The sequence below is a fragment of the Pipistrellus hanaki genome, assembly GCF_964339955.1.
Source record: "Pipistrellus hanaki genome assembly, chromosome: 11".
Lineage (NCBI taxonomy): Eukaryota > Metazoa > Chordata > Mammalia > Chiroptera > Vespertilionidae > Pipistrellus > Pipistrellus hanaki.
In genome coordinates this window covers 19,875,152-19,901,287 of record NC_140513.1, presented here as the reverse complement: position 1 = coordinate 19,901,287, position 26,136 = coordinate 19,875,152, and the positions used below count along the sequence as shown (strand labels likewise).

At 42.2% G+C, this 26,136-nt stretch overlaps 1 protein-coding gene and 1 pseudogene across 3 annotated transcripts in view; one reads left to right on the top strand and one right to left on the bottom strand.

Moving 5' to 3' along the window:
- Positions 1-26,136, bottom strand: part of LOC311630411 (uncharacterized protein) — a gene marked incomplete at its 5' end in the record, with an annotated part of 144,698 nt that overhangs the window by 93,975 nt on the left and 24,587 nt on the right. The window contains one exon of one of the 2 annotated variants that reach the window (XM_084899347.1): positions 5,512-5,565. The exons of the other annotated variant lie outside the window; for it this stretch is intronic. Coding sequence (XP_084755473.1) covers positions 5,527-5,565 — 39 coding nt within the window. The 3' untranslated portion in view covers positions 5,512-5,526. Of the gene's footprint in view, positions 1-5,511; positions 5,566-26,136 lie in introns of those variants that run through there. 2 annotated transcript variants of the gene reach the window in all.
- Positions 236-2,626, top strand: LOC311630211 (ornithine decarboxylase antizyme 1-like; annotated as a pseudogene). Its single transcript has 2 exons — positions 236-841; positions 2,511-2,626. The product of its transcript is annotated as an ornithine decarboxylase antizyme 1-like (transcript).

The following is a 26,136-nucleotide window of genomic DNA, read 5'->3' as shown; positions in this document are numbered from 1 at the left end:
AGTCAATGATTCTCATTATTGATGTTTCTATCTCTCTCTCTCTCTCCCTCTCCCTTCCTTTCTGAAATTAAAAAATAAAAATTTAAAGACTGAAAATATTCAGAAGTGTACAGAAAAGCAGGCAGTAGCCCTCCCCGCCACCTTTGTTTAGCCTCCCCACTGTCCTCTCCAGAGGTGACCCCTCTCACCAGGTTGGCAGGTCTCCCTTCCCTGCTCCAGTGACCTGGGTCCAGGGATGGGCCTCCGTGGTCGGACTGATGTCCCTCACCCACCCCTGAAGACCCCAGGTGGCTGAGGGAACAGTTAGAGGGATCACGATTTTTCACCTAATTCATTTTACTCTGGTAATAGGCTGATGTAACAGAGGAACTAACGTCTAATAACCAGATGAGAATTCTCAACGTCCAAACCAGATTCAGATGCCTAGACAATCACTGGAGAGTGATGCTAGGCTGCAGCTGCCTCTACATCGAGGTCCCAGGCAGTGCTCTGCCCCCGGAGAGCAAAGATAGCTTTGCAGTTCTTCTGGAATTTTCGGAGGAGCAGTGGCATGCTGACCACGTCTTCATTTGCTTCCGTAAGAACTGTGATGACAGCCGCTCTGTTCCATACCTTCAACTTTATGGGCTTCGAGACTGTGAGAGGGGACATGGCCTTGTCCCCAAGAGACCTGACACTTGCTTCATGGCCTACACATTGGAGAGAGAGTCTTCTGACGAGGACGGGGAGCAGCTGTGCCGCTATTCCCCTCACCTTTGCCTCCACCGACAGGTCATTGCAGATCAAAGGCCCTTTGTGTGCCTCTCTTTGTGCGGGTGGTGTGACCCAATGCTGCACTGGGGTGCAAATGCCAGGCCTGCTCCCCTCTCCTGGGTCTGTCCGCATGTTGTGATTGTGCAAATAAATGCTCACTCCAAAACAGCAGTGTATTTCTTGAAGTTTCACAGTGTGTTTGTGATACTAAAGTATTTGCTTTAATTCTAAATGAAAATTTATATTTTACTTTTTTATTGCTGGTTAAAAAGGTGATACAGATCATCCTTGTACTTAGAGCAGGAGTTTCTTATTTGAAGTTTTGGAAACAGTTTTAGGTCTTAACTTGGAAAGTAGGTGTTAACCTACCCTTCTTTTGCTTTCAAAAAGCCAAATAAAAGTGTTTACATCTAAAAATAAATAAATAAATCATGGCCAAAAAGTTCCCAAATTTGGAGAAAAATATTAAGCCATAGATGCAAGAATGTCAACAAATCCCAAGTAGAATAAACAAAACACACTTAAGAGAGTTCAAAGCCAAAGATGAAGAAACTCCTAATCAGAGTACATTTGGAACTGTTCTGTAGCATGTGGAGGGGCAAGCCCAGTTGGGGAGATTTCAGAATTCCCAAGACACTGGTCTAATTTAAATAACTTAAGCTTAGAGAGGTCACTGGCTCTGAGGTAAGTGCAAGCCCTTTGGGTAACTAGCAGGTGCTTCCCCACAAATGGGAGGAAATTTAGATGTTGACAAATTAGAGAATGAAGCCTTAATACTCTCCCCCAGAACCTAACCCGCCCACACAGTCTCTGAGAGAGCTGGCCAACCACTGCTCTCCTCTGACCCCCATGCCACCCAAAGGCTTACTTTGTGGCAAAGATAGAGAAAGCAAGCATTCCCAATAATCTACTAATTCAGGAAGAAAGAAGGGAAAGGGGACTGAGCCACCATGCTCAGTCCCTTTGCCCAAGCTCACCAATCGTACAAATTACCCTCCTCTCTTAAGAAGAATGAGGAGAGAAATAGAAATATTCCACCTTGGTTATGGAGTAGAAATGTCTTCCCCTCTATAGAAGCATGGGGAGTGAAGAACAAATTAGTCCCACCTCCCAACTAGATCATCCATTTCTTAGTCAGGAAACTGATGTTATAAACTTCTGCATCTATCACAGTTGAGAGCAGAGAGCTGGGCATATATGATAGACAGTGAGCAAAGATGTGTTGACTTGACCATTCTACACTTAATGTGTGTGTGTGTGTGTTGAAAACTAAACGTAATTTTAATATATTCTAAATTTACCTAACATTTGAACATTTTTAATATATTTTATTGAGTTTTTACAGAGAGGAAGAGAGAGGGATAGAGAATTAGAAACATTGATTAGAAAGAAACATCGATCAGCTGCCTCCTGCACACCATCCACTGGGGATGTGCCTGCAACCAAGGTACATGCTCTTGACCAGAATTGAACTTGGGACCCTTCAGTCCACAGGCATCGCTCTATCCACTGAGCCAAACCTGTTTTTGGCACATTTGAGCATTTTGTAAAACATTTCCACATACAGGATTTCACTCAGTGTTCCCAGCAACCTGTATAATGAGTGAGGAAAATGAGGCCCAGAGGGTGGCATAGCCTGCTCAAAGCCACTCAGCTAATAAGAACCAGAATTGAGACTCAAGTCCATGTGCTCTGTCTCAAACCCAATTCTGTCTCTGTCTTCACACCACGATTGCCTCCCTGTTCCTATTTGTTAGGCATTGTGACCTCCTTTGAGAAGAGAAGGAAGCTGCTCGTGAAGTCTGAGGCAGCAGCTGTATCTCTGGCTGTCTGGATGCCTCCACCAGGTTTGGCAACAGCTGTCTCAGCTTGACATCTCACTGGGTTCCTGTCAGAGCCCCACCTTGGGGAATGACAAGTTTAATGAAGAAAAATCCAACCTTCCACCTGAACTCCTAGCTTTGCAAATGCAACTGACATCTGACAGGTTTGGAGGCCCTCGCTGCAGGGGATGGGGTGACCCCAGCCTCTCGGCTCATAGATTATATGTTTGGCAGCTTCCTCTGCAATTGGCTGGCAACATTTGTGCCCTCTCCTGATCTTACTTCCTGGTCCCAACGCTAATTTATAAGATGCAATCTGAACGAACACTTTCTGAATATTTCCTACATGCCACGCGCTGGGGATATATCAAAAGATGTGTAGCACACCATTCCTGCCTTGGGGGCACTCAAAGGCCTACGGAAGGCTCAGAAACTTTACATTAAGTAGCATTTCCATGGAGATGCTACCCACTGCGATAGCAAACGGGCCCCTTTTGAAAAGAGAAACTCTAATGGGACTGCTCAAAAAATTAAATACCATGTTTATTTCCTTTGGCAGGAACAACACATTTAAATGCCAGCAAGAATCTTAAAAAGGGCAAAAGGGGGATTGATTCCAGAGCTGTGGAAGGAGCGCTTTGAAGCTAGTGTTTGGGAACCAGAACCTCATTTTCTTTAATCCTAAAATAAATAAATAAATAAATAATAACAGTGATCAGCCTGAGCAAAGGCCACATGAAACCATGTGGTGTCTTAGGAGGAAAACAAGCAGAGCCATTTATTTGGAGCACAGGGTACAGAAAGAAATTAGAAGATTAGAAGAAAGATTAGAAGAAAAAGTGGTAATGAGGTTCAATGTCACATCAATCATGTTTAGAATATATTTCTAATAGAACCATAGAAGATTGCTAAATTGTGCTTGGGTTAGCATGATGAGGCATGTGATTTAGAAAAATGGTACCAGCACTTAGGAGAGGAACAGCCTGGGGGACTAGTCAGAGGGGATGTAGAATGTCCCAAGCAAGAGATGATGAGGGCCTGAACCAAGGAGGGGGACGTGGAAAACTCAAAGAATTGGGAAGACTATTTGGAAGCGAAATAGTCAAAGAGGTATAAGATATGTAGGTATGGGACTGGGCACTGGGGAAGGTCTGAACTGAGATTGGGAACCCAGAGAGGAGGTGGAGAGGGAGAAGGTCCAAGGAGAAGTCGCTGTGTTTGGTTTAGTCAGATGTGCTCAATGGGAAGTCCATGCAACAACCAAGTGAAGCTACTCAGCGGGCAGACAGGAACATGGAGAGGCTCACAGATTAAGCCAGTAGCTGAAACTGTCCAAGAAAAAAACACAGAGAGGAAGGAAAACAGGTGAACAACAAGGCCCTCAGGAACATTGCCATTTAAGCGCCAGAACAGGAAACAGAGAGCGGTGGAGATAAAAGGAGGCCCAGGAGACAGCAAGGGTGGTGAAGAAAGAGTGAGCAAAAGTAGCAAACATGATAGAGAGATCATAGATCAGAGCTAAGATGGGACCTCTGGACTCCTCCTGGCATTGAAAGGTCATTACATTTAGCCCAGCAGGCATGGCTCAGTGGTTTAGCATTGACCCATGAACCAGGAGGTCATGGTTCGATTCCCAGTCAGGGCACATGTCCAGATTGCAAGCTGGATCCCCAGTAGGAAGCGTGCAGGAGGCAGCCAATCGATCCATAATGGTTGTCTCTCATCGATGTTTTTCTCTCTCCTTCTCCCTTAACTCGCTCTTTAAAAATCTATAAACTTTTTTTTTTTTTAAAGAAAGATCATTAAATTTAGAAGAGGAAAAAAAAACAGAAAAGATATAGATGAAACAAGATTGGCAAATGTTGATCATTGTTAAACCTGAGTCGTGGGTATTATGGTGTTTATCATAATATCTCTACTTGTGTGTATATGTTTGAAATTTTTTTCCAAATAAAAAGTTGAAAAATTCAAAACAAATGAACAAATACAAAGAGTAAAATCAGATGTCATTATTGGCTTCTAAGATTAGGGTTTCAGTTGAATATGGAGTAGCAAATGGGAAAACAAAGAAGAGGGACAGCTGGTATTGAATGTCATATTTTGAACTTCGCTGGCAAATGTGATAGAGCGTTGGGGTGGAACTGGGCCCTGTGCCTGTATCATTCATTCGGTGTCACCACAGGAAACAGATGACACCCAAATTGGGGTGACTCCCCAAGGGTTTAATGGAGGGAATATTTATGTGTACAGCAGAGACTCCGGTGCCCCACCCTTTATCACACAATCCTGGTGGAATGCAGCAGTGAGCACGGATTTCTCAGAGGCATGTGGGTTGAATAGAGCTCATCTGGCTCAGCGTGGGCTCTGCTTCAAGCTGGTGTCCAGCTGGGCTTAGTTCCTCTCTGCAGATGGAGCTCTGGGCTTTTCCAGATGGGTTCATCCTGGGGCCCGGGCTGGAGAGGCAGCAGTGCCCACAGAAAGCTCTTCTCATGGAGATGGCAGATGCACAGAAAGGCACACAGAAACACACAACGGGTCCAAAGACCTGGGCTTGAAACTGGCATAAACAATTGGTTTCACCCACATTCCATGGACCAAAGCAAGTCATAAAGCCAAGTCCCAGGGCAGGGGAAATACACTCCTCCTTTTATGGGAGCAACTACAAAGTCACTTCTAGGCTAACAGCATGGACACCCGGAGGGGCAAAGAATGGAGGCCAATCATCCAACCAATTGCAAGGGTCAAGGGAGGGAGAGCTGAGGACTGAGAAAAGGGGCTCCCGTGAGAGGTCTGACCTGCCACCAGAGACCCTGAGGTGAGATCCACCGGGAGGTGCCATGGGGATAAATGTCCTGATCTCCCCAGGTCTCCTGCCCAGGCATCTCACCTGCTGGGCCCAACTGGAAGCCAGAAAGAGCCCTCCCTCCGATGGGATCCAAACAAGCCCAGCTCAAGGCAGGTAGCAGTGTGGCAAAGAGCAGCAATGAATCTGCAGGGACAAAAAGAGGCCAGCTATCAGAAAACAAGCAAGTGGGGCTGAGCTGCGGGCAGGCTAAGAGAGGCTCAGCACCCAAACAAACCCTCGTCTTCCTCCAGGACGGCCCAGGAGAATGGGGAAACTGAGGCCTGAGAAGTTGCAGCAGATTCTCTGAGTGGCCTGCACTGCCACTCTGGGCATCTGATCCAGGGGCAGACACCAAGCTCTAAGAGAGAGCTTTCTTCCCTCCCACAAGGAAGAGACACCGCTGGGGGTGGAAACTGGCAATTAAAACTGATTGCCTGACTCAGCAATAGAATCAGGCTGCGACAGCTAATGGTTGTCCAGGGAAGGCAAGTTGCTGGCTGGAGCTCTGAGCAGGCAATTGGTGCGAAAATGATGCTTGAGAGGACCAGAGAGAAGCTTCTGGGTCCAAGGGCTCAAGAAGCAACCTCCCAAAAGGGCACCTTTTATTGAGACAGCTAGGACAGAAAGCAGCTTTTACGGTCTGTGCTGGTTATGTTTCTAGAGACAAATTAATGTAGAATGGAGCTAGTGGAATACTAATGATTGACATCATTTTCTAAATATGATAAATGTGTTATAAGCAAAGAATCCTTGCTATTGGGTGGTGGGATGAGCCCCTCAAACTAAGTTCTAGGTTTTATATGTCCAGAGCCCCAAACTAGGGCTCCCATACCTTATTAGGCCACAAAAGAATTGAAGTAGTGCCCCAAGCAGGCATGAGAAAGGCAGGTGTTAGATTACAGTCATCAAGAGCATGGACTTTGGAGCAAACTGCCTGGATTCAAATCCCAGCTCAGCGGCTTATTCATACTGCGAACCCCGGCAAATTAGCTTCTCCATCTATTGATATAAAAGGGAGGTGAGCGTAAACCAGCCTGGAGTTGTTGTGACTTTAAAGAGTTAATAGATGTGCACACTTGCTAGAGCAAGATCCAGCCAGCATTCCCAACCTCTGCCCCTTCACCCACCCCTGTACGGGTGGGAGCCTGGGGCTAAAGCGAGCCAGCTCTCTCTGGAGCCTCCCCTTCACCTTCATTTCTGCCCAGCACTGGGCACCTCTGAGCAGAAATTGCTTGGTCCCCTGAGGGGGCTGAGGTTGGAGCCCAAGGGAAATTTATTTTCTCCCGAGTGCTCCTTCCATCCCATAGGCACTGACTCAGGGTGGATGAGGATAATTAAGGAGTGCAGAGTCACTAGCAGCTAAAAGAACTCAGCCTTTTCATGAAAGCAAAGCATAACAAACCGCCCAGGATGAGTTTAGTCCAAGGAAAAGGAGGCGTTTGACAGAGATAGTCAGTGCCCTGTTACCCAGCCCTTCAGTGGCTGCGTCTCCCTGAAGCTCTCTCTCCCTGGGCTTTCATAGGGTGGAACTCTCTCCTCTGTGTCTCTCCCTCTTTTTCTCACTTCTTTCTTTCTCCTTCATCTTTTCCTCTATCCCTTCTGCCTCAGCTCCTACTCCCCCACCTCTCTCTTTAAAACTTGCTTCCCTAATGCAACAGGACTGGGTCCTATGAGGTAGAGACGCCTGGAGTCCGTGCACAGAGGAGCAGCCAGGGAGAGGCCTCACCAGAAACCAACCTTGATCTTGAACTTCCAGCCTCCAGAGCTGTGAGAAAATAAATATGTTGTTTATCAAAACAAAAACAAAAACCTGCTTTGCATGGGTTTTTACATGGTTTTGATGCTCAGTTATCTGTGGATCCATAGTTCTCAGTACACACACATTTTTTCCCTCTCAATTCCACCACCTGGGATCTCTTTCAGCTCTGTCACTGACACTGTGTGCAGTAGTGATATTAATGGGAAACATGTACACTTAATGTGTATCACTCACTCTTGTGAGTGCATTGTGTATAAGATTAACTCATCTAGTTGTCAGGGCAACCGATGCGTGGAGACTTTTATTGTCATTAGCTTTGTCTGTGGTAAACGAAATGACTAGTCAACAGGTATTTTGGTTTCCCTCCCTGCAGTGCCCCTGCCTGTGGCAGACTTAAACATCCCCACTCTGTTGGACTAAGGAGTGACCATATGATTTTATTTTGCCAATAAAATAAGGGCAGATGTGTCACGTGTCATTTATGGGAAGAAGCTTTAAAAGCGAGTGTGTGTTCTCTCTTCACTGTGCCGTGATGCCTGGCAGTGTGCCTGCTGGGGGCTGCTTTGGCAGCCTTTGTCTGAGCGTGAAGATGTCCAACTGGTGAAGGGCATGCATGGTGAACAAGAAGCCATTGTCAATGCCTATCACTGAGGTTTCTGGAGTTGTTTGTTACTGCAGCACAAGTTAGTCTCTCCTGACTGACAGTACTCGTGTGCAGGTAAGGAAGCTGAGCACATTCAGGGTGTGTCAGGGAGCCTGGCTGGGTCTGAGCTCTTAACAACTACTCTATATTATCTCAATGACCCTCAATTCCTGGTTTATGAGGTAGGGTGATCTGTACCCTACTTGAAAGCCATGAGTGCTATGTCTTTTTCAGTCCCATTCATCTGGCTTTCACTTTAGCCTGCTTTCTTTGTAGCTTTAAACAAGTTAGGCTGGTTAAGCTCAAGGAAAATGAGGAGTTCCTATCTGTCTATGGATGTTTCCATCATGTTTATAACTAGAGATCCTAATTTTCTATGTTCCCAGCGCAGGACACCCTGAAGGAAAGAATTCCCAATTCTCCACTCTCCCCACCAAGCTTCCTACCCCTGGTATTTGGGGAAAGATGACAATAATTGTTAGTCTTTATTAAGTATCCAACAACCATACAAACAGGGTTTCTAATTACTTTTTTCTTTTTAAAATATATATGTATATATTTATTTCAGAGAGAGAAGAAACATCAATGATGAGAGAGAATCACTGATTGGCTGCCTCCTGCACGTCCCCTACTCGGGATCAAGCCTGCAACCCAAGCATGTGCCCTGAACAAAAATCCAACCATGGCCTCCTGATTCATAGGTCGATGCTTAACCACTGAGCCATGCTGGCCAGACCCGGGATTTCTAATTTTTTTTTTAAATATATTTTATTGATTTTGTACAGAGAGGAAGGGAGAGAGATGGAGTGTTAGAAACATCGATGAGAGAGAGTCATCGATCAGCTGCCTCTTGCACACCCCCTACTGGGGATATGCCTGCAACCAAGGTACATGTCCTTGACCGGAATCAAACCCAGGACCTTTCAGTCCCCAAGCTGACGCTCTATCCATTGAGCCAAACCAGTTTCCATGAGATTTCTAATTTTTAAAGCCACAATGTAAAGCAGGAATTATTTTCATTCTTGACAAGGAAATTGAAGTCCAATCACATAAATAAGGTGTCTAAGTTCACACACCTAGCATGTTCAGGCTCCTGGTTCCACTTGAGAGCCACCTGGCACGAAGGCCTGTGTTCTCTCCACCAGGCTGGCTGAAGTAGCAAGCTCTGGTCTGCCTGGTTTTCCAGTGCTTTCTCTCATCGTTTGGGACCTGGAGGTATCTGAGCCTCATTATATTCTATGCTAAATAATAGTTAAAATGCTTCTGAAGAAGGAAGTCAAGAGGCGGTGCGCTGGATCTAGGCAAATTCCTAGGTAAGCCTTCATGTAACAGAAAGACAGAGAGGCTTGAAAACCAACTAAAACAGCCTGAGCAGTTTGAGGTTTTGTATTTTAATAATAAGGCTGAACACAGAGCTGAGGAGCCTTTGATTCAACCTTCCTGAGCTCTCAACGAAACCGTAATGAAGCAAATCTCCAAGGGAGGCATCCCAATTAGCCCTGTTTTCCAGTTGATCTGACCAGGACCCCAAAGTCTGATTTCCTGTCCCTGATGCTCATCTTGGAACAAAATTATCCCTATTGAGAAGCTGTGCACCAAATACCACATGTACAAATGACTGCCTAATTTTTCCAACAGGCTAATGCTGGACCATGGATCATGGCTGTGCTGCAATAATTTTTTTCCCCCTGATAATGAGCCAAATTATAATCTAAAGCCAGACATTGTCAAGCCTGGGCTCTTTTTTCAAAAAACGTATTATCATAATAATTATTATTTGGTACTGCCATCTGGGTCACACTTTAAAAAAGAAAAGGCGTTCTTGTGCTTCTGAAAGCTACTTCTTCTGAGATAGTGTGTCCTCAAGACACCCCACAACGTGACCTCACAAAGAGCCTTCTCCAAACACATTCTCCTGCGTGATCCTATTTTTCCACAAACTCCCCTAAATCATAATACCCGTGTATGCGCTCAGCGGCCACTTATACAGAATGCCTGCAATGTGCCAGGCCCCTTGCTGGATGCTCTGAATAGCCACAGCCCTGCTCTTACCATTCAGTCTAAAGGGCGTTAAATAAAAATTAGGACTCTTGTGTGATGTTAACCACTGGAAATCATGTAGGGTCTTTCACTTTCTGGAAGGAAATCAAGGTTCCATTCACTCTGCCAAGCCTCATTCTATCCCTACAGTCAAGGAAATGGTGCGGATATGAATTGATCAGGTTTAATATGCCTTGGACCACAGTGGAAAGAAACTAGAGTGCTCAGGTCCCCTGGGACTCTTGCTGGCCTCTCTGCAATCTCCTCTTTCCCTAGTCTCAGGGAGTCAGAGTGGCCTGGGGCTACCTCCCCCTAGGAAGGACCTTCTGTTTCCTGGAGTGGGACCACAGTGGAGTCCAGGGGGAGGCCACCTCGGCTGGCAAAATGTTTCTTGTAGTTCCACAGGAGATGACATTAGGGCAGGAGTTAGTAAGGGGTGTAGTAAAGGGTAAAGAAGGTCAACTATACGGTGACGGCAGGAGACGACATTGGTTGGTGATCACACAATGCAATATACAGATGATGTAAGGCAGAATTGTGCATTGAGACCCATAGGATTTTATTAACCAATGTCACCCCAATAAATCTAATTTAAAAGAAAGAAGAAAAAAAAGAATAAGCCTGATAGGATTTGGCAGGTGATTAGCTAAGGAGATGAGCCAGGCTTCTTCCTCGGAGCTTCTGTATGGCTGGGGGAGTCAGAGAGCACACGAGGCTTGGGGTTTGTAAGAGCAGGTTGCTGGGCAGAGCAGGGGTGCTCCCTGGCATGCCTCTCTAGACCATGAACTGAGCCATGGAAGGATGTGATAAGCTCCCTCTTTTTCTTATTCTGTTATTGTTCTCATAAGCTCTTTTCTCACCCTGTTATTGTTCATGTGGTGTTACTGTGTGCAATAGGTTTCTCGCTGGATGTTTTAGGGACATTTGATGAGGTGAAACCGTTAGTTGGGTTTGCTTTATTCTAAAACTGGAAAGAGAGAGAGAGAGAGAGAGAGAGAGAGAGAGAGAGAGAGAGAGAGAGAGAGAGAGAGTCCTGCCCTAGGTCGGCATCAAGATTTCCAGTTTTATGAACCAGGAAGCCCTAGATCAGTGATTCCCAAAGTGGTCTATATCGACCCCCAGGGGTCTATGACAACCTGCAAGGGGTCTACGTCAGCGAAAAAAAAATTGGGGGGTCCATGAAATGAAAATGGGGGTCCACGATAGTGGATCTCAACATACACTGATAGTACCTATTTACTTACATCATATTATCTTATAATATAAAAACATATAAATTATTTATAAAAGTACCTATGAAGTAAAAAATTTATTATATATGTTTATAAAATTGTGTAAGTTGTAGGATAAAAACCTGCACATAATGATATACCAGTATCATCTTGTTACAAGCATACGCGCAGTAAACATTCTTGCCAATTTTTGTCTCAAAGCTTCGCGAACTTGCACCGACTTGTTCAATTCGTCATTCTATAAATATGAATGTGAGAAAAATATGTTCATTCGTTTCCTGAATCTTGAATAGGAAAGTGCTGAGAAAATATTTTAAAAAATATAAACTGGTAATTTATCATACAAATTATAGTGAATCAGTGTTATTTTGTTTGAGAATGCCGGAGAAAAGTAGGTACATTATTTTTTATTAAATTTTAACACTAAACTTCACTACAGTTAGAAATTTACAAAAAAATCAATATCAGGTAAGTAGGGGGTCTACCCCAAACCGAAAAACATGGCAAGGGGTCTACGGCACAAACAAGTTTGGGAACCTCTGCCCTAGATGCTTTCTCAGCAAGGGAGTGGTGCTTGCACATGCCTGCTTTATCAGAGTGCTACACCAGAGGGCAGTATGGTGCTCTGTTCTGGAGAGGCCCTTTTTTCCTAGTGTCCAGCTGAGTAATGGGTCTTCTCCGGGCGTTTTCCTGAGGAATGAAAAGGGAAGGGAGGTGTACTCTTTTTCTACCGCTGTGTAACAAACTGCGAAACGTGTAGCTTAAAACAACACCCATTTGTTAGCTCAGAAGTCTGTAGGTCAGAAGTTGATTGCGTTCACAATCGCCAGTGGGTGGCAACAGCGGGTGTGGCTGGCTAGGAGTGATCCAGGAAACGAAGCCTTTTACAGTCAAGCCATAAACTTGGCTGGAGAACTCTCATGCCACAGCCACTTTAATCAAGGGGAAAAGGACAGGAGTGTTTGCAAAGAGCTAAAGAGCACCAGGGAGCAGCTGAACTGGGATTTTCCTAGGTTTACACGCTTTCCTGGGTGTGTCTGAAATTTGACTTCAGATCAGAGTTTTATTTCCTGTGACAGGATAGTTGGGACTGCGTTCAATTCATCAACACACTAAAACTTTTCTAAGTCTCAAAAGAATAACAACAAACGCCCTGACAAGAACTTTTCTGTGGTCTAGACTCCCTTGAGGCCGCTCTTGAACTGTTGTCTTTTTCCCTAGAAGAAAATGAACCTTTCAGGGCTTCAGAATGAAAAAGCAGCCAGCCTTGGCAGGAGTCACTCAGTTGGCTGAAGCGTCACCCAGTACATGCATGAAAGGTTGTGGGTTTGATTCTCAGTCCCAGTCGGGGTACGTGCAGGAGGCAACTTATTAGTGTTACTCTCTCAGATCGATGTTTCTCTGTTTCTCCCTTTCTCTCTCTCACTCACTATCTCTCTCTTTCTAAAAATCAATGAGGCTTGAAAAGGAGAAGGAAAAGCAGCCAATCATCAATAAAACCACAAATGACAAATGTTGTTGAGGATATGAAAAAAGGGGAACCCTTGTACACTGTTGGCAGGAATGCAGATTGGTGCAGTCACTGTGGGAAACAGTATGGAGTTTCCTTACAAAACTAAAAATGGAGCTATCATTTGACCCAGTGGTTCCACAGCTGGACATATATCAAAGAATTTCAAAACACTATTTCGAAAGAATATATGCAACCCTATGCTCATTGCAGCATTACACTCATTGCAGTAATGTTTACAATAGCCCAGAAGCAACCCAAATGCCTATCAATAGACAAGTGGATTTAAAAGCTGTTGTACATATATACAATGGAATATTACTCAGCCATAAAACAGAACAAAATTTTACCGTTTGTGACAGCATAGGTGGACCCAGAGGGTATTATGCTAAATGAAATGTCAGTCAGAGGAAGACAAATATCATATAATTTCACTTATAAGTGGAATGTAAAAAACAAAACAAATGAACAAAATTGAAAGACTCATAGACAGGACAGACTGATGGTTGCCAGAGGGGGAGGGGGTTGGAGGACTGGGTGAAAAAGGTGAAGGGATTAAGAAGTACAAATTAGTCATTATAAAATAGTCATGAGGATGGTAAAGTACAACATAAAATATAGTCAACAATATTATAATAACTATGTATGGTGCCAGGTGGGTTTATAAATTATATACATGTGTAATCACTATGCTGTACACCTGAGACAAATATAATATTGTATATTAACTGTAACTGACCAACTAGTCAGAGAGAAAGAGCGTGTGAATGGGCTCTGCAGGGAGAAATAGCAAATGCTCCTCCCTCTGCCTCTCTTAGTGATGGTCCCGCTTATAGGACACGGTTGTTAGTCTACAGCAGGAAGGAGATGCTAAATCTGATGAGAGTGAAGAAGATAGTACAGCGAGGGAAAAAGAATTAATCTATTATTTTTTTAAAAAAGGAAAATAAATTTTTAAAAAGGGAAAAGCAGCCAAAATTCTCCCTCCACATTTTATTGCTTTTACAATAGATCGCAGGTTTTACTTAGGCTAAAAAGAGAAAACTTAAGAAAAACTGGGTTTATTTAGTTGTTCTTTCCCAGCCTCTAAGACAGAGAACTTGAAGCCTGCCTTTCCTTACCTTCTCAGACAGGCTGCATTTCTCCATCTTAAAGAGTGGAAGCAGCTGAAGGATGTGTGTCCTCTCTGGGCTAGAGGCATTTTTTTATAAAACTTTATTAACCAGTTAGGAAGCTTTACTTCTCTCTTGTTATTTACGGTTTATGGGGTTTTGCTGTTCAAATTCGGTGAAGAATGAAGTGCATTTAAGTAATATCTTTGGTTCCAAGATGTCAGGAGAGGCTGGACACCTCTATGACTCCTTGGGATCCAAGTTACCAACTCGTCACAAGAGAAAGAGCACGTGAATGGGCTCTGCAGGGAGACATAGCAAACGCTCCTCCCTCTGCCTCTCTCGGTAATGGTCCCACTTATAGGACACGGTTGTTAATCTACAGCAGGAAGGGGATGCTAAATCTGGTGGAGAGTGGAGGAAGATAGCACAATGAGGGAAAAGAAATTAACCTATAAAAACTTGGTGGGAAAGGCTTAATACTTTGAGCTGACTTTGAGACATTTCATTGCCTACTTCGTTCGGTGCCGCCAGCTGGCTTCACATGGACCATAAAGTCTCCCAAAATACTTTGTGTAGGATTGTTGCTTGTCTTCATTAATTTATGCTGGTGACTCCAGGTGGGACATCACCCCGTAAGCAGAAGCGGAGTCCCAGCACAGCCATCTAGCCACTCATTGAGTTACCAATGCCCAAATCTTCACACATAGCCATTTACCCACTACTTCCTTTTGGCATCCTTCCCTATGTCTGAGGCTGCACCCTACTTCCCTATCAAAGCTGACTATGTATTTCTCACATTTATCATGCGTTTCCATTCAGTAGCCGAGCTGTCCCGGACCAAGGACACTGTCTAGTCAATATGCCTAGCACATAGCAGACACTTAAAATTCATTAACTGGATCCAATATTTCCTCCTTTACTCCCAAATTAACATTTTCTCTCAGCTAGATGGGACTTATTCCTTCTTTGATCTAGATGCAGTTTCCTCTGAACTTTCCGTATGAGTACAGAAGACAAACTATTCTCATTTTTGAAGACACAGCCCCACCGAGGTGTCATATACTTGTAAAGATCCTAGGCATTCATTTTTCTAAACCGACATGGAGGATAGTTATACATTAAGCTGTTGCTCCTTGGTTCTTAAGGGACAGTGGGCTTATTTAGGGCATTGCTGACAAGTAAATTTTCAAAGAACAGTACAATTTTCCTTATTGATACCACAGCCTCTCTTCTTCAGGTCAACACCAGAGAAAACACTTTAAACCTCTGGACACAGGAGGGCACTGAGGAAGAGAGAGAGGGGAGGAGAAGAAAAGGCCAAAAGGGAGGTAGAGTCTACTAGGAAAAATGAGACTACGCTGAGAAATAACCCCAAAGCAGAAAAATGCCAGGTATGAAAAAACATTCTTGACATCCTTGCCTTTCAAAATTATCGTAGCCTACATGTCCAATATTAGAGGAAATATAATCTATTCGTCCAATGGACTGTTGGGCAGCCATTAAATGTTTATTTTGAAGAATGTGTCTTAGCAGAGGAGAAATGTTTATAAAATGAAGTGATAAGTGGGGAAAAACCATCAGAAAAATCATATTGTGCTGATATCTACTTATCAATTTGTATATCTGAGGAAAGTGTAAGCTGGGGCGGAGGTCAAGTCAAGGCTAGAACCTTGAAGAACACCAGTATCTGTGGGATACTGAAGGAAGGGGCACCTTCAAAGAGACAGAACAGATAAAGCAAAGAAACCAAGAAAGGGAATGAATTAAGAGAGCATGTGCAAAGCGTCAGCTACTTTATATACATTACTACATTTAGTCCTCTCCAAAAGTGGGAGATCCTATTATAGCCATTGGCAATGAACAAATTTTGAGCAGTTTCAAGAGAAAATGAACAGGTTGGACAATATCACAGGGTAAGGAAGAGATGGGATTTGAGCTGAAGTCTGCTTTACCCCAGCTGCTTCCCTGCCAGGTTAGAAATACCTTCTGAATGTACATGAGGTCATGGGTTAAGAGGGATCAGTCAATTGTATTTTCTTTTTTACTTTCTTTTATTTTTATTGAATTTTTTGGCATGACATTAATAAAATTATATAGGTTTAAAGTATACAATGCTATAACACATCATCTCTATTTGTATTGTGTGTTCACTACCCCAAGTTAAGTCTCCTTCCATCACCATCCATTTGTGTTTTCTATTCAGTCAGTTCACCTCTGATATAAGAACAGTGGATTAAAGAGTGAGAGAATAGACCAGGATGATGGATTAATGTAGGGATTGCAAACTCCATTGCCTAAAGGGCAAGTATGGTAGAAAGGGAAGCAGTGTGGCACACTGGAACATGCACACTGTCTAAAGAGGGCAGGAATGCAGGAATCTCACCCACTGTTGTCAGATATTCTCATTTGTTTAGAGACATCAGAAGTCTGGATTTAGTCTTCCTTTGTGAAATTTTCCATTTTTAAATGTTGGGATCTAAATAAAAACACTTTATACACTGTGCAGACAAAAGAAACCTATGGAGTAGATTGGACCACTATCCCTCTGAAGGTAGTTTGTCTTCAGGAAGCACACCTTCAATTGTGCTGATTCTATGCAGAGCCTATCCTGAAGCTAAGAGGAAATCCCTGAACAGGTCTTGGGTGGGGGGACCTCACTTTCCATCTTCCTTTCCCAGCTGGTCTCATTGGGCTAATCACTCAACTTCCCGTGATGAATGCTTTGCTGGGTACTGTTCCATGGAGTTAAAGGAGCATGGAGTGTCTCTCATCGCGGCCCTTCTTTTCTAGGAAAATAAATGGCCAGCTCCCTGGAGTTGGGAATTTTTTATGCAATGACTTTCCTCTACGAGATTTATTGCAGCAGCTTTGCGAGAGATTTGTAGTAAGTAGTGTTCCGGCTGTAGGTCTTAAATCCTCAATGCCAAAGCCATAACTCTCCAGGAAGGAAATGACAGTGGCTAATATTGCATTATGATGATACGGTCTCGGCTGAAATGATTGCCATCTTGCTGCTGCTGTCTTATTTAGGCATCGTGAGCTCTTCAGACGTGCTTGAATTATCTATGGGGTGGGGCAAAAGTAGGTTTCCAGTCGTGAGTGGGCAAAACACAGAGTTTATGTGTACTGTTATTTATTAATGATCGTATTATTTTCCATACGAACAGTTGTAAATCTACTGCTGTCCCACCCTTATCCTTGTGGTGCTTAGTGAAATCCAGAAGAACCTACAGAGGAGAAGAAGAGAGCAAGTATTTATCGAGTGTCTTCCAGTCCCTTTTTCACTGAGGTGCGAAGAAATTAAATAATGTTCCCAAGATTTCCAGCAGCAAAGCCTCTCTGATTCCAAAGCAGATCTTGTCTACCACGACAAATGGAACATATTTTTATATATAAGAGAATGTCTAATGAATCAAAGTTGATAGGAGTGAAATGGTGAAATATTTTTATCAATTTAAGCTTAACCTGAATCTATTTCACTTTTAGACTTAGCGGATAGTGTATGTCAAGCCCAGGAGATAAAGTCTCAATGACACCATGAGGAAACAATCAGACAAACCCAGACTGTGGAATAAAGATAAGTATCCTGGGCATTTCAAAGAGTCATTGTAAAGGTGAAAAACGTCAAGGTTATCTTCTAGATTTAAAGACATAGAAAAGACAAATTAATGGATGCAATATATAAACCTTGAATCCTGGTTCCCAATGGAATTATATAAGATGTCTTGAAAACAATTGAGAAAATGTGAATATGGACTGAACTTTAGATGATATTAGAGATTATTATTAGTTATCTCAAGTGTGATAATGGCATTATGGTTATAAAGGAAAACAGCCTTATTCTTAGAATATATGTGCTGAAATATTTAGAGTCAAATATCATGATATCTCCTCTTTCATTTCAAATGACTAAGAAAAAAATATATAGGTGTAAAATAGTATCAATTGCTGAATGTAGATGGTGAGTATGTAGTTATTCATTAATCTTTTAATTTTTCTGTTCATTTAAATGTTTTCATAGTATAAAGTGAAAATACACAAATAAACTTGGTTGGGTTAAGCTGCCTTAGAATGATGGAGAGGAGGCTGCCTTGAATAAGGTAAAAACAATTTGAAATTCCTTTAGAAGATAAACAGTATGGTCCAACTTATATAGCTTAGAATGTGTGTTCATTATAGTAAATATAAAATATATTTTTAAAGGACAGTTGTACATAAAAATGTGTACAATTGTACATAAAAACAGTGTATAGCCACATAAAAATACATTTGCAGGTGGATAAGAACTAGAAATGTACCCATTAGATTAGTGGAACTAGAGGTAATCTTTTGTTATTATTGTTGTTGTTGTTAATCCTCTACCCGAGGATATTTTTCCACTGATTTTTAGAGAGAGTGGAAGGGAGGTGAAGAGTCAGAGAGAGAGAGAGAAGCGTCGCTGTGGAGATGTGGAGAGACACATCGATTGGTTGTCTCCCACATGCACCCTGACCTCGAGCTTGGAACCAAAGTACATGCCCTTAACTGGAATGGAACATGGGATTTGGCAGTCTACAGGCCAATGCTCTATCCACTGAGCCAAACCGGCTAGGGCTGTATTATCTTTTTCACTAATATAATCTCAAAAAAGTAAACTTATAAATCAAGACAGAATAAAATCATAACTCATGCTCTGGTGTGAGATTATACATGAATATTTTTCTTTTAAGAGCCAATCTTATGCATATAAGTACAACCAATAGACACAAAACTCTGGGAGGGAGGGTATGTATGGGGGTGGGCAATGGTAAGATATGTACACAGAAAATAATTTAATAAAAAATATAAGGAAAAAGAACCAATCTTGAAACCCATTGAAAAGAAATGTTCTGTATTTTTATAATTAGTAAATGTATTAAATTCATTGTATTATATTACTAATAGCAAATCATCATGGGAACTTGAGCTTCATAGTTTTAGGATGGTTGAAAAGATTTGGGGACAAATAACAATAAATGCAATTAAATAATTAAAATTTTAAAACAACTTCAAAAAGTTAGAAGTTTTGTTCATGAATGGTCAAATAATTTCATCTAAATTATAATTTATGTAATTTATATAAATTATCTAAAACAGGGGTCAGTAAACACAGGTTGGCCATGGCCTCCTGATTTTATAAATAAAGTTTTATTGGGACCTTGCCATGTTCATTCATTTATATACGGTCTCTGGCTGCTTACCTCCTACAGCAGCAGAGGTGAGTGGTTTCAACAAAGACTGTGTGGCATACAAATCCTAAAACACCACTATCTGATCCAACAAATAGTTTGCCCAGTCCTAGTCTAAAAATATATATGTAAATGAAAAAGGATTAAATGAGAATATGGAAAACTGAAGTTGATTTATTATGGTGAAGGGATTGTGATTTTTTTATTCATATTTTTAAAATTTTACACCACTGTTCCAATGTGATTTGTTCATTAAGTATTTTTAAGAAAAAAAATAGGGTGAGGCCTATTACTGTTTTTATAATGCATAAAATAGTGATGGGGGAGCAAATAGCAAATACATATTACATAGTTATTACAGCCTGACATGGAAATTCTCCACAAAGAAATAAAATTTTGAGATAGAAGAGAATCAGTTTTCCCACTTCCCCTGATTTTTCATCAACAGTGTTCTTTAGTTCTCTCTCAGCACCTTACTGCCTCCATCAACTAGATCAAGTTTCATCAAGAAACATTCTCAGTATGTATAGCGTGAGCCCCTAATTCTGGGAGACAGCATGAATATGTATCTGTATGTATGGTATGTGTGTCTGTATATATCTCTCTGTGTGTATGCTGTGTATATGTATGCATATATGTTTTGTGTGTCTATATGTACATCATGTATCTCTGTCTCTGTTTTTTGTTTTATGCCGTATGTGCATGTGTTGTGTGCATCTATTATGTGTGTGTGTATGTATGTGTACATATATGTGTGTGTGGTTGTGCACACATCCAGCTTCATCAGCCTGGGATTCATACAATTTCCCTCCACAAGTGTTTATGCCATGTAAACACTCACGAGCCCTATGGAGAGACCCATGGGGTGAGGAACTGAGGCCTCCTATACAACAGATCCTTAACTTTGATAAGTGTATCATTGTTATGTAAGATGTTGGCATTAGGTAAAGTAGATAAAGAGTATATGGGTATACAGTAACTCTTCTGTCATTCTAACAGGGTTCAAAAAACATTTTTTAGAGTTATTGCCAGGATGAACAAGAAATCCAATCTTCCCCTCTTCTAAAACTTTCCAAGGGTATTAACGTGGGCCCAAAGTCACCATCCTGGTTGTGATGTTCTCACCAGTGGATTCAGAGTCAGGTCTTTGCCTCCCGCACTACAGCTCTCTCAGACAATTCTCTAACTTGCCCAATTGGCATTTCAGTTTGCTAAGCCAACAGTGTGACCACTAGCTATCCACATCCTCTTCCAAACTGTTTTTTCCTCTGTAGATGTATACTAAAACATTTTACAGAGGATAACAATAAAAGAGAATTCTTAGAAAAAGACAGAGAAAGAAAAGCACAAATGGGCAGCCAATTTAGGGCAGAAATGCATTTTTAAGGGACTCTTTTAAGGGAGGAGACAGATCTCCTGCCTGGCTTTGATTGTTCACATCCAGGCAGGGCTGGTTTCAGGTTGGGCTCAGAGGAGGAAAAGCAGAAAGCGGCCTGCTTGGGGGACTTGGGCCTTCAGTGTTCAATGTTGCCATGGGCTTGACATTTTACAGATGGCTATCTTGGGTTTAAATATCCCCCTCCCCCCATACTCCACAAGTCAATTAAGACTTCTTCGAAGAAGAGTGGGTCTGCTGGAAACAAAGGGATCAGCTTCTTGAGGGGAATGTGGTCTGTCTTCTCTCTCCGCTCACTAAGCAACCTGTTGACAAGCTTATAATTACCAGAACTATGTGCTCCACAGTGAATGTTCTTGGGAATTTTAATGATCGAAGTGAATGAATATGCTTCAACATTTGGAAACGTGCTTGAGAAGAATAATTGCTTTAAAGTGTTTCATAAATTGTTGCTAGGAGACCACATAAAGATAGGCTTTTTTTACTTTCAACTTGAAGTTCAACTGGCAGGAAATACTCCCCATTCAAAATATAGATAAGCAAACAGAGCAATTCAGAAATCTACTACTGGCTATTAGGAAAAATCTTACACCTGAAAGAAAATGGAGAACAGGAGGCAGGGGAATGCTGATGGCAATTATGGACTTGCATCACAGTTCCTTCTGGTTATGTTATCTTGAGTAATTCTTTTAATGTCTTTTATTCTCAGTTTAACCATCTGAAAAAATGGGGCTATCAGGATTGGAGATAATGAACATATGAATGTATTTGGCACTTAATATTTAATTTGTTTAATTATTTATACTCATCTTTTTATAAAAGATTTTGAGGTAGCTTACAAAATAATTTCCTATCTTAGATCCCTTCTGCCTCCCCTCTATCCCACCCCCCCCCACCCCTCCACTACCACCAAAAACAGCTCCCCTATCCCCCAACCCCCAACACAAGGAATTTGGTATAGGTGGCTTATTTGGCAGGTATTACTGGAAGTTCAAGTGTTCTTGAAGGAAGGAAGACTGGGAAGGGAGAAAAGTCAATAAATCAATGAGCAGGGAAGTCCACTATGAATCAATTCTGCTAAGAATTCTCTGGAGGACCACAGAGAACACATCTCAGAATTCTCCTGCTGAGGGATGGGGAAGCTCTGGTATTTATTCATTGACTATCATCTCAGTGGTTGAGAGATGCCCCTGGGACCTTAAATAACCAGCACCTTCACAATGCCATAGCGATCTGATAATTTCTGGTAGAACAGGAGAAAACCATCAGGAAGAGAAGCAGTTAGGAACCTCTATTGTGCCCATGGACTATCCTACTCCAGCTGCATGTTAACTCAGAGAGGGCCAGAGGGATACGGGTGAACCATCAACAGAATCTGCAACATTTAGGATCCAACAAGGTAGAATTAAGATGAAGAAATTGGGGTCAGATAAAAAGCGGTACTCCATAAATGTTGCTGAATCTAACATACGTTATTTTATAGAAATGTTGGCCGTGATAACTGATAACATTCCCCTCTCCCTCCCTCCCCCACCCCCCCAACTTCTAATCAACAAAATAGCCTGGAATTTGGGCAAGACTAACACTTGTTGTGTGTGTGTGTGTGTGTGTGTGTGTGTGTGTGTGAGAGAGAGAGAGAGAGAGAGAGAGAGAGAGAGAGAGAGAGAGAGAGACTGCCTTAAACAAAAACAAAAAAAAAAGAGGGAGGTAGCATTCAGTTTAGTTTAGATAACCAAACTCAACCTCTTCATCGATCTCCACAAGATAATCATGCAAACTAAACATCCCATTCATTTGGTATATTTTACCAAAGATTTGTGCATCACCACTGCGGGAAGCCACCGCTTTCCCAATATTGTCATAAGAGTGCACCAAGAAACCCGGAAGACTGACAGACCTTGGGCGTTAGCAGGACTAACGCCAAGCACCATTGTTCTGTTGAGATAGTGATGGCTCAAAGCAATTTCCTGATTTAATAGCCTCAAAGTAAATGTTTACTGAACCTTACTGATCTTTACTGATCTTTATTGACCTTAGAGACAGCCTTTCTGCTACCCGTTTGCCGTGCTTTACTGAGGGCAAGATGTGTATCTAAAATTGAATAAAAGTGGATAAGGCCAGTTTTCATTGTGCCTCTCCAAGAGAGAGGTCTCCACCTGCCCCCCCCCCCCCATGTCTTCTAAATTCACATTTCTTGTGCAGTATTTTCATTTGTACATAGGCCTCTTCTTCAGATCCCGAACCCCCACTGCAAAATGTTGTGGCACACCACGAAGGGTTGCATCGTGCAGCAGACATCAATCTGGAACTGCATTGTGTTTGTGCTTTCTTCCCTCCACCTCCCTGCCCTCCCCCGTTCTGTGCCCTTTCTTAGGAGCAATACTATTCCTCTCCTTGTTTCATGCAAAGCAGGTGAGCAGACATATTTTCTTGATGGAGAAGGCCCTTGGGACTTCACCTTTCACTCTAAATGTCATTTCAATGTGTTTCTTCTCATCAAATAGAGAGCTCTCCCTAAGAGAGTCCTGGTGGCCAACATTTTCTCTGTTTTATTGTGTGTCCGTCCTCACAGGTCTGCTATTCAGCTGTGGATAAAGCCCAAACCTCAGGCCCAAACCAGAAGAGTGGATGGTTAACAGAGCACAGGGCTAAGGAGCCTGTCAACTCATGCCTCTGAGTCACCATGCTGCCCAGAACAGTGTCCAGCTCACATAATGCTATTAGATACTGTTTGTGCAATACAAAGGAGTTTGAGTGATTAACCAGAGTCTCTCACAAGGCAGGGAAAAGATCATACACAACATTTGAAGAAAGACAGAGCCTAGGAGGGCCTAGCAGATCCAGATGCCAGGCAAGAGGGGGTGAAGTGTACATTTCCTCCCTTGGTAGAAGGTAGTTTCCTGTTCCTAGAAAATGTGTCCATATCTCTGCACTTAGTGTCTCCTAAAACTACATGTTTCTTTTATGTCCTTGTTTTTTATTTATAACTACATATATCCTTGTTTTTTTATTTCATTTGTTTTGGAAATAGAAGCCTGAGCTATATAAAAAGAAAACAAGATGTTCTGAACTGACCCAAACTAAGTAGGTCGTTCACTCCACAGCCTCCAGGCTCGTTGGGGAGACAGTCGCCTTTGGTGCTGACATGTGGGTGGTAGCCTACATCCTCTACGTTACAACCTGTACACCAAGTGAGGTCTTGGACCAAATTCTGCCAAAGCCACAAATGTTTACTAACCAATCTTACAATTGATTCTTGAGGCCACGGGGACCCATTCTCTGCCTTAGGCAATACAAGTAATGCAAGCATAATAGTCCTAAGGTGGGCACAGAATGGTGATAGGACCAGCAGCCTTTTATAGAGTCAAGTCACAGCCTTCGTGAAGGAGAGATACACAGGACCAAGGGAACGCTAGACCCCAATCACTGTACACAAAGTCTGACCACTGAACTTGCCGGAGCCTTATACTCATCCATGCAAGAACAGTGGGGCTCATGTCTTGGACCATCACTTATTTTTACCTATTCAAAACTATTTCTAACATTCCTTATATGAATTAAAAGCCTTCCAGTAAGATTTTGATAAGACTATTTGAAGTATTATGTAGCCATCTTTGGAGTGTTAATTCCTGGTGAGAGACCTTTAAAACTAACCACTCTAATATATAAGCATGAGTTCATATGTATGCATTGATATTGAACCACATGTAAAAGGTATTTGTAAAAGTAAATGACCATGCAGACAATGTAACATTAAAAAATAGTGCCGCCCTGGTGGTTCAGTTGGTTGGGCGTTGTGCACCAAAGAGTTGCCAGTTTGATTCCCAGTCAGGGCACATGTCCTTCCTCTCTCTTTAAAAATCATAAAGAAATCTTTTTGTAAGTACCTATTCCATGATGAAACAGGAGTTGCAAAGTTATAAGGAGAAAGTAAAAGCTCCCCCCCTCTCGCCCCCCCTTGGTAGGGGCACTAGCGAGAATCCAGTAGAAGAATCTCAGGGAAAGGTGGGAGGTGCACAGACGGGGCTGGACTCTGTCCTGAAGGCCAGCTGATAAGCAGAACTTCCCTCTGCATAAATATCACATGACTTGTGTTTGTTTTCATGCTGGAGGCTGTTCTATCCTCTCTGGATTTGAAAGAACTAATTTCAGCTCTCCCCCTGTCAGAGGGACGTTTTATTCTCCTGCTGTCAGCAAATCTGATTGCACCTGTAGTTACCCACTTGCAGCCACAATTAGCCATAAGCACTCTCCAAATATGGCAAAAGCAGTTAAGCATGCCTGCAATTAAGTAATTGTGGGCATCATTAGTTGCATCGTTAGTCACATGAGTAACTTTTATGGTCGCCATGGCTACCTTCTGATACCAAATTACCCATCCAATGAGGGAGCACTGGGGCTAAAAACTGACCCCTCCTTTTCCAATGTTGTGATTCTGTGTTATTCCCCTCACCCCCCAATTATTTCACATAAATTAATGGAGAATGTTTGCAAATACAAATTATTTATGTCAAACCAAAAATACATGGTCACCCTGGGTCCTGTGTATTATCCATTCTTCTTCTTTTTTTTCATTTAACATAAAAGAAATCAAAGCTAGCTTTTTTTACCCCCTGGGAAAGTAACTCACTTGTGGTATCTAGGTGACAATGCAATCTTTCATTTGTATATTCTGTCCAATAAATGTTTTATTTTATACCAGAGTTATCATTCCCCAATTTTAATATCTGCGGAGACCTTTACTTCCTGTTTGAATTGAAATAATTAGATGTTTTTTTCCACAGATAGTTTTTTTTTAAAAATATATTTTTATTGATTTTTTTCACAGAGAGGAAGAGAGAGGGATAGAGAGTTAGAAACATCGATGAGAGAGAATCATCGACCAGCTGCTTCTTGCACACCCCCTACTGGGGATGTGCCCGCAACCAAGGTACATGCCCTTGACCAGAATCGAATCGAACCTGGGACCTTTCAGTCCGCAGACTGACGCTCTACCACTGAGCCAAACCGGTGCCGGCTCCACAGATAGTTTTAATCTGAAAGGGAAATGGGTACAGAGCTAGGAAGATAGTTCCTGTTTGGAGTATGATGACCTGTGAAAATGTCTTTAAAAAGTGTATTCTTAATGAATCACCAGCCTGAAAATGAAACATCATATTCTAAGAAACCTATGTGCATATAGTACAGCAGAGTAGGGTAGAGAGATGCATGTTTTAATCAATATTTATTCATGTAATAACTTCAAGATGCTTGATATAACAACAGATTAATCATCCCTCACTAAGCAGTGTGTTTCAGATCTACACATGCCAGAGATAAGTAGCTAGAGAACCTATCACTCCCATTTAAGTGTTTAGAAAGTATGGAATAGATGATTGAATGGCTCATCCTCCATCTTTTGGGCATCTGTCTATTGGCCTCGTGTGCCATTTGAAGAGAGGAAAGATTCTATCAGGCTTTCTGACCGTAGTGATTTTGGACAAAGAAGAAAACCTGTCTCTAGAGTGTGCTGTCCATCAGAACTTGCTGTAATAATGGAAATCTTTTTTTTTTTTAATATGTTTTATTGATTTTGTACAGAGAGGAAGGGAGAGAGATAGAGAGTTAGAAACATCGATGAGAGAGAGTCATCAATCAGCTGCCTCTTGCACACCCCCTACTGGGGATATGCCCACAACCAAGGTACATGCCCTTGACCGGAATCGAACCCGGGACCTTTCAGTCCCCAAGCCTACGCTCTATCCATTGAGCCAAACCGGTTTCGGCAATAATGGAAATCTTTTATATCTGCACTGTCCAATATGTCAGTCAAC